This window comes from Schistocerca americana, chromosome 1 (genome assembly GCF_021461395.2).
Source record: "Schistocerca americana isolate TAMUIC-IGC-003095 chromosome 1, iqSchAmer2.1, whole genome shotgun sequence".
Classification (NCBI taxonomy): domain Eukaryota; kingdom Metazoa; phylum Arthropoda; class Insecta; order Orthoptera; family Acrididae; genus Schistocerca; species Schistocerca americana.
Genome location: NC_060119.1, coordinates 690,537,023 through 690,545,094, shown reverse-complemented (window position 1 = coordinate 690,545,094; position 8,072 = coordinate 690,537,023). Strand labels below are relative to the sequence as shown.

General features: G+C 44.4%; 1 protein-coding gene across 1 annotated transcript; it reads left to right on the top strand.

Annotated features, from left to right (window-relative positions):
• The first annotated feature begins 360 nt into the window (after positions 1–360).
• Positions 361–7,582, top strand: LOC124544806 (prismalin-14-like). Its single transcript, XM_047123496.1, has 2 exons — positions 361–517; positions 7,169–7,582. The coding sequence occupies exons 1-2, from the start codon at positions 506–508 to the stop codon at positions 7,379–7,381; spliced, it is 225 nt and encodes a 74-aa protein (XP_046979452.1). The 5' UTR covers positions 361–505; the 3' UTR covers positions 7,382–7,582.
• Positions 7,583–8,072: the final 490 nt, after the last annotated feature.

The following is an 8,072-nucleotide window of genomic DNA, read 5'->3' as shown; positions in this document are numbered from 1 at the left end:
AGCAGAAATGAAAAGTGATCTGTGGAATCTGAAGAAAGAGTTAGAAACAAAGATCAAAGCTGTAAAAGGAGAAACCGAAAAATCGACAGAGAAGAAAAGGGGTGTGATGAGTTTTGCGATCGAAGTTCTGCGGTGTTACATGAGCAGGATGTACCCTGAGAACTCAGTCGGGCTGTCCCCGTAAAGTGTCCACAGCGACCGCGCTACGGGCGAGAGTGGTTCTCCTTTTCCTTTCGGGCAGTCCGGCCGGAAGCGTAGCGGAGTGAGCGGCCGCCGCCCCTCGCAGCTGTGGACGCTACGGTCGCGAAAACCGGTGTCCGGCTAGCGGGAAGCGATGCCGCGTGACATAAGGTGCTCCTCGCTGCCCGCAGCTCGCCGGTCTGTCCCGCCCCTCCTGGTCGCGGCCGGCGTCGGTATAAAGGCGGCCGCCGACTCCGCTACCGTCAGTCCAGCACTCGCAGCCCATCCGCCGCAGTAGCAACCAACCACAAGCACACCCGCAAACATGCGCCACCTGGTAAGGCTCGCTGCGCACACGCCGTCCCACTAGCGCCGTCCTCCACTGCGCCGGAGGGCAAAACACTTAGCCCCAACCGCGCAGGTGACTGTACGGGATTTGCATTACCGCCATTGCAGAGGTATCTCTTATAATTTCGAAAGGCACTGGGGGTAAGGATGCTGGATATCCTTGAAGTTTTTTGCAATTCTCTGTAAGCAAATAGGCTCATCATACTTCCGTCTATTATCAGGCGATATTAATCAACAGTATGAACACCTGAAATCACTAAGTTTCTCCCTTTATCACCTGATATCTCGAAAAATGGCGAATTATTCCAAATCTGACATAAAATTTCTCTTCTCTGAAAGTTTCGTCTAAGTTTAAGGCTTCGACTCCGGCGGGACTCGATCCGAATTACTTGCACCTTATGGGCCAGTACAACGACCCCTCAGTTAATAACCCTCTTTCGCAGCTATGGCCTGGCCTGCTAAGAAGTATTATACTCATTATAATTTTTACAAGGGTTTACTTCCATAATATGCGCACTGCCTCTAAAAATACTTCTACGTAATGCGTTTTGAGCTGAGCCATGATTCACATTTTCCCTTTAATATCACTACTATTTCTCTCCACTTAAATTGAACTCTATACGTGGGCCCTACATTGATATTTTTATGCTGGGATTCCGTATTCCTATTTTTTTTCAAACGCCACAAATTCATGTAGATGCAACGCCTGAATGCTATGCAATATCTGCGAATGATTATCACCATTTCTTCAGAGTATATATACTCCTCTCTCACACATAGACGAAAGGCATTTTGTTGACGCTTTAGGTCTTTTAACATCAGTTTTCAGTCACATAGAGAATTATTGTTCCAGTTCCTGAATATTTTTAGGAAATCAAGCAAATGGAGTAAGCAGGTTTCTCTCTCTCTTGCGTGTATAACAACATATATTATTCGCTACTAATTCATTTTTTCGCGGTTTTTCAGCGTGCTTATCTTTGCTAACAGCGGCACAGTGATAAAGTCTTTACCATAATAAAACGCTCGGGGAATTTCAAAAGTGTGCGTAGAGAGGCAGCGCGAATGGACACAATTTCATCTGTCTCGCGGGTGATCGTCATGGAGACGCTCAAAAACCTGAACTGACAGGCGCTTCAAAAATACCTCGCAGAACTCAAAAACATAGAATCCCGCTAGCCGGTCTCTGTTGTTGTGCTGCAGTGTTTGCGGAGTATCGTATACACAGTCAGACTTGTCCAGTACATGATGATCACGGCGCTCCTCGAAACGTAATAGACTATTTCACATGTAACTCGTCTGGATGGCTGAGTATCTTTCATCAGCTGCCGTTTCTGGTTGGAACACGTAATTTCGAACGGCGCGGTCCAATTCAAAAGTTCATGATCCTGTTTTCGATTTTAGATTTGTTGAGCAAATATCAAAACCGAACTAATTAATCCACCTCTCTTCCAGCCAGGGGACGCTGCAGAGAGGTATTTCTTTTTCTTTGCCATAATTATGTAATTATAAACTCACTGTGTATAAAAAGGAATAGTTAGTACTCTTGAGCGCCCTGCCTCAGACACACTGAAGCTGACACGGCGGTACTCTTGTAGCTATGGGAACATTTATGTGCCTTTACATGTAACAGTGCCACAGTCCGATTTAAAGCAGCCGGTATTTGGCAGCAGGCGTGCTGGACTGCTCCGATGATGCACCAACGATAGCTGTGCTGGCGCTGTCGTCTCCCACCGTGTTGCCATTTCCGCTGCGCAAATCGTTGTACCTGACAGTTGGTTCTCAGGTAGCGAACTTTCCCGGACGTGCAAATTTCTCCTATTTCGAGCAAAAACTTAACTTTGCCCCTAAATGGAATTAAAAACAGATACGTAGGAGCACTATAGAGGTCTACACAACATGTGAATTTGAGAATTTTGATGTGATTTTTATAGGAGATAGAGACTTTAAGCTTCGTACTTCTAGCGAGTTAAATATCGACAATACTGAAAACAACAAAATACGGCATTTCCGGCGCTTAAATATAGCAAACGCAATATGCTGCGTGTTGCGGAACTTTGGAAGTATCCGTTGCCGGCGAGGTAGTTTGCTAATCAGCGGAAAAAAAGAAAAGAAAAACAGTTTAATGAGCTTAATGGTTTTTTTTATACATATCGCAATAATCTGAAGCTGTTTCCCAGACCGTAGAATTTCACTCATTTCCAAAATATTATCATAACGCCTGCCTTAATTAAATTAGGAACAGATTTTTGACACGCTTAAATATACTATACATATCTATACCGTTCTTGAATTTCAAATTTTTACGTCTTTTTTTTAATAAGGGATAGAGACCTTATAGAGCTTTTTTACTGCAGTGGAGAGCAGAACCTTGTAGTGGCTACAGTAGTAACACAGTACTAGTCACAATAAAGCCGCAAGGAGAGTACTTGCCAGATGCCAACTAATTTAAATCTATGGGGAGCTGCGAGATACTGTTAACGCTTGTCGATATCGGCCGTTGCAAGATGGGGGAGTGGAACAGTAGTTACACTTTCCTGTTGCATGTCTAGCTGCGCCTACAACACTTCTGCTGTAGTTTTACGTGTTTTGCAATAGAGCAGGTAGATGTTCTATAAGTTTGGACATAGTTTTCAACTCTACAGCTATAGAGAGTCACTTAAGTAGAATGTTTACAAATTTGGGTGCGATGACATGCACCAACATCTTCGTGGGTCTCGCTCCTACAGGTAGAGGGTAAAGCACGCGCTGCTGGAGCGGCCTTGATATTCGTTGCCTTACAGTTCCATAAATATCAGCAGAGACCAGTTAGTCAGAACACAGATATTTTACTGTAGATCACACACCTCAGCACTGCTGTTCAGGAAGGAGTGATCGAAAGGGAAAATTTTAGATTAGTTACTAAGCGACACAAATCCAATTGATGCTGGGTTGGTACAGTCGCTGCTCGGTCGGCTTCATACACGTTTTCGCAAATTGTGCCTCGAACAGCTATAAGTGTGCTGCGTGAACAGCACCAGCTCGTTAGTGGCACTGGGGCGGGCCGCGCTGTGTTGGGTGCTGCCAGCACAGAGGGGGATCGGCCACAAGTACAGAGCCCGCGCCTGGTCGCAGCGCTCACGCAACACGCGATGCGGGTGCGCCGCCCCTAATGGCAGAGATACGCCAGCGATGACATGGGACGGCGGGAGAGCCGCGCAAGTGCTGATAGCACAACACTCACCTCTCTCCTGCTGTCGTCGCCCGTTGCTCATAAAGAGTCCTGTCCGTCTGACTACAAGTTCACTAGAGTGAAACATAAGTTCTACACAGTCCGTCCAAAAAGTTCAGACACCGATTTCATTCCTGTCGTTTAAGCGATACCAACGCAGCAACTGCGGTGGCAGCTTGAAATAACAGTTATAAAATACAGATATTTATTCGATCAGTTAGTTGTGAGCAGGCAGTGCTAAGCAGTGGAGTGCGAACAAAGTATGTCTGTGTTCCTGTGTCATAAATCACAACGGAGCGACATCTCTAAACCAAGTGTCCAAGACATTCTCCTGAATGTTTCGAAGAAGAGAAAAGTGTGTGCAAAGTTTGTTGCACATATCTTGACTCTAGAACAAAAACAACGACTATTGGACTCCTGGCGTGACTTGACTGAAATGCAGATTCCGGGTAATTCTTCTCTCGCAAAAATAGCCACAGGTGACGAGAAATTAATGTTATCAATACGAACCTATCACAAACGAAAAGTACAGAAATTCACTTAAAGGATGTACATTTTGACGACACAATCAATGTTCGAGCCAACGTGACTCGCGAGTTGTGCAACATAGCAAAGAGGAACTTTTCTAACAGTTTCACATGGTTGTATGAACGTTCTATGAGTTTTACGGTGTAGAGCACTTGAAGAAGCTTTCTGGATTGACGGGGGTATAGGACACTTATCAGGAGTCAAACAAGATATAGTTTTGTCGCGCTTTGTGGTAACTGTGATGACAAATTAATACATGAGAAAGGCCTTCCCAGGTTATATGACTAGATGCTTGCACATACAAAAAAATTAACAATGTAGCTCTGTATGCCTTGCATGTTTCTGCTCCCTTCAACATATTTTTGCTGATGAAGAGCATATTTCAACCAATCGCGTACAAACTATTCTTTTAGCAGATACGACATGCTCAAATTCATGTGCATTTTCTGGCTACATTCAGTGCTAAGTGAAATGTTGTTTTCTTATTATTCCGCGAGCTTAGATCATATAAGCCCTTCAATGTCAGAGTTCCTCGACAAGTCATTATCGATTAAGAATTAACAGACAACAAAGAAGCAGAAGAGACTGTTTTCTTGTGGACATCAGTCTTCTGAGGTATACGATGCGGTACCACATCAATTACGGGCCACAATTTCTGTTGATACACATTATGTGTTCTTAATGAAGTAGCTTACATTGTCTTCTGGATCCTCTTGTCGTTGATCATTGCTTATACCTCTGTCATTACGGGTAATTTTCTACCTTAAGATCAAGAGGATACTCTGAACCTCTACCTGCTCTTCCACCCTCTTCGATAACTTCATTCGAAAAATGACGGTGATTCCTTACAAAAGAACTCTCCAACTGCCATTAATGATGATTTTTTTTCAGAATTTAAACAGTGACACTGATCGAAATTGGAACCTATAGACTGTTCTCTTTCCTAAAATTATCCCTTTATTCTGTGGTAGTCGACATGAAACGGTTGTAATACGAAATATTATGGCTTTCGGAAGGTAGGAAAATTCTGCTAATCCCATATGAAATCCACAAGCGAGATGACGATTTCAGTATTTCTCATGTGAATACTTACTGTGTTACTCTCTTTCCCTGTTATCCACAAAATTCAGAGGCAATCATTCACAATGTTAATCACTTTTCAGGTATAAAATGAAACAGGGCATTTTCTGTAATGTAAAAACAGTTTCTAGGCACCGAGATGGATTTTATATTTTGTTTGGTAACATTACTGACGTACACAGAATACGAAGAGAGTGGATTTGGAAATTCATACAAAACGCGGTTAACCGAGAGTTGAAAACGGATATTTAAACAGCGAAACTGAAGGAAATACTTTTTCATCCTTCTCTTCACCAGAACCTGCTTTGCTATAAAGCCTGCCAGCCGTTGTACTAATAACGTGTCACCTGAGATAAGCAGCCAACCTGGCGTTATATCAGTACGGTGCTGATCCGTTTGGAGACCAGCAATACTCTCTAGTTTGTGGAAAATGGCATTCTCTAATTAGAACGGTTAGAAGAAAATCTGATTAAGGTCAATAAGAGAGTAGGAGAACTGAATATGTCTGGAGTAACACGCGTGGGAAAAGTACGTTAATTTCACATACATTTTTGCCATATGAAGCCAGAGGTATATACTCGTACCTGATACGAGTTACATTTTTGTACTCTTTAATCGTCGATTTTAACGGTGTGGCAAAGCAAAGCTTAAAATTAAGTTTACATACCGCATTAAAAGTTTGGAATTGAGCAACTCTAATGATTATCTCCTCTCGTATCTGCATTGTGGCAGCTTTATAACTATTTCAGGTTTTCAGTTGTGTGTTGGAGGATGTGCTCTAAATATTTTATTGTCTCTGTCATACCGTCCGCTTCCTTGGCTGAGTGGTCAGTGGGGGTGACTGCCATACGGAAGACCCGGGTTCAATTCCCGGGACTGCCACGGGTTTTACCTTGGTGGGCGGACTAGAATAGGGTGCGCTCAGCCTCGTGATGCCATTGAAGAACCACTAGAGCGAGTGGTGCTGGCTGCAGGTCACGAAGAGTAGCAATGGCCGGGGAACGGTGTGGTAACGCCGCGCCCCTCCATACAGTATCCAGTGACGATGTTGGCAGAGGATGACGCGGTGGTCGGTCGGTTCCGAAAGCCAGCCAGGGCCTGTGGCCGGAGTTTACGTTATTGTCGTACCACGTTACAAAATTTCCGATGTATTTTGGTAGTATGAGTACTATCATAGTGAAAGGAACAAGTGAACTTTCTATATCAGATGACATTGGTGATTTGTGAGACTTTTCACTTTTTGCAGCGAAAGGCAAAGGTCCCGAGTTCGAGTCTCGGTCCGGCACATAGTTTTAATCTTACCATAAACTCGTCTTTCTCGACCTTTCATTTTTATATTTCCCACACAGTATTGTAAATTTTGTGGGCTACTAGTCTGTCTACTTTATCTCAGTTCTATTTAGGTCTTCCAACTGTTTCTTTCACATTATATTCTCGAAAATCAAGAAGGTATCGTGGTCCAGAATAAGGTTTTCACTCTGTAGGAGACGAGGTACTGGCAGAATTGAAGCTGTGAGGACGGTTCGTGAGCCATGCTTGGGTAGCTCATATGGTAGAACACTTGCCCGCGAAAGGCAAAGGTCCCGAGTTCGAGTCTCGGTCCGGCACATAGTTTAAATCTCCCACAAAGTTTCAAGTATCGTGGTTTTCCTTCGCCCTTTTTTCAGTTACTATGTGAAACATCGGAGTCGCTCCTCTGACAGCTGCACTTTTTTCTAAATCCAAGCAGCTCACCATCAGCCCCGGAGTAACACACGAGATGTAAACGGACAGTGTTGTAGCCCACCGCAGTGCACCGTGTGTGACACTTGTCTCTCGTTGCAGATCGCCCTCCTGGTCCTGGCTACGGTGCTGCTGGCAGCCGAGGCCGGCTACCTGTACGGCGGCTATGGTGGCTATGGTGGCTATGGGGGCTATGGCGGCTACGGTGGATACGGCCGCTACTACAGCTACCGGCCCACCGTGGTGGTGAGGTCGTACGGCTACCGGCCCTACTACGGAGGCTACGGCGGCTACCGCGGCCACAGCTACTGGTAGACGGCGCCCTCTACACTGCGCTACACCACACTACAGTAGCGTCGTACAGCTGCAGCCATCCCTATTCCAGCCTGCAGCTGCTTCGCCCCGTGGTCTCACAACACCCCCAGTAATATTCATTCACTGTATATATATGTAACTCATAACCATTTCCTCATGTGTATCCTGTATCTTTCACCAATAAAAATGAATCTCATATAATTTATGCGTACTATAATTTCCAAAACTAATGATACACCGAAATGACTCGCCAAAATTGTGTGCTGGTACATTTCAGACTTGACACCGTAACGAATCACTGATTCGTTTCATCTAAATATCAATTTTTATTTCCTGGCAGATTAAAAATATGTGGCGGGCTGCGGCTCGAACCGAGAACGTTTTGCGGGCAATGCTCGTGGCACAAGAGAATTTGTGTGAAGTCTGGAAAACACGATTCGAGCTGTGAATGCGGATCGCGGGTCGCGACTGAATTTCTCACTTAGTTTCCGGAGTAATGTAAGGTTCCGAGCGCACAGTTTTAATCTGCCAGGAAGTTTCAAAACAGCGCACACTACGCTGCCGTGTGGATGATTCATTCAGGAATCATTTTTAAATTCCTATAACTTAATGAACATTTAGCTAGTCTGAAGTCTCCCTTATAGAAGCAGTGATTCGTGTCCTAAATTCTAGTTTTTCCTATAGTTAATTT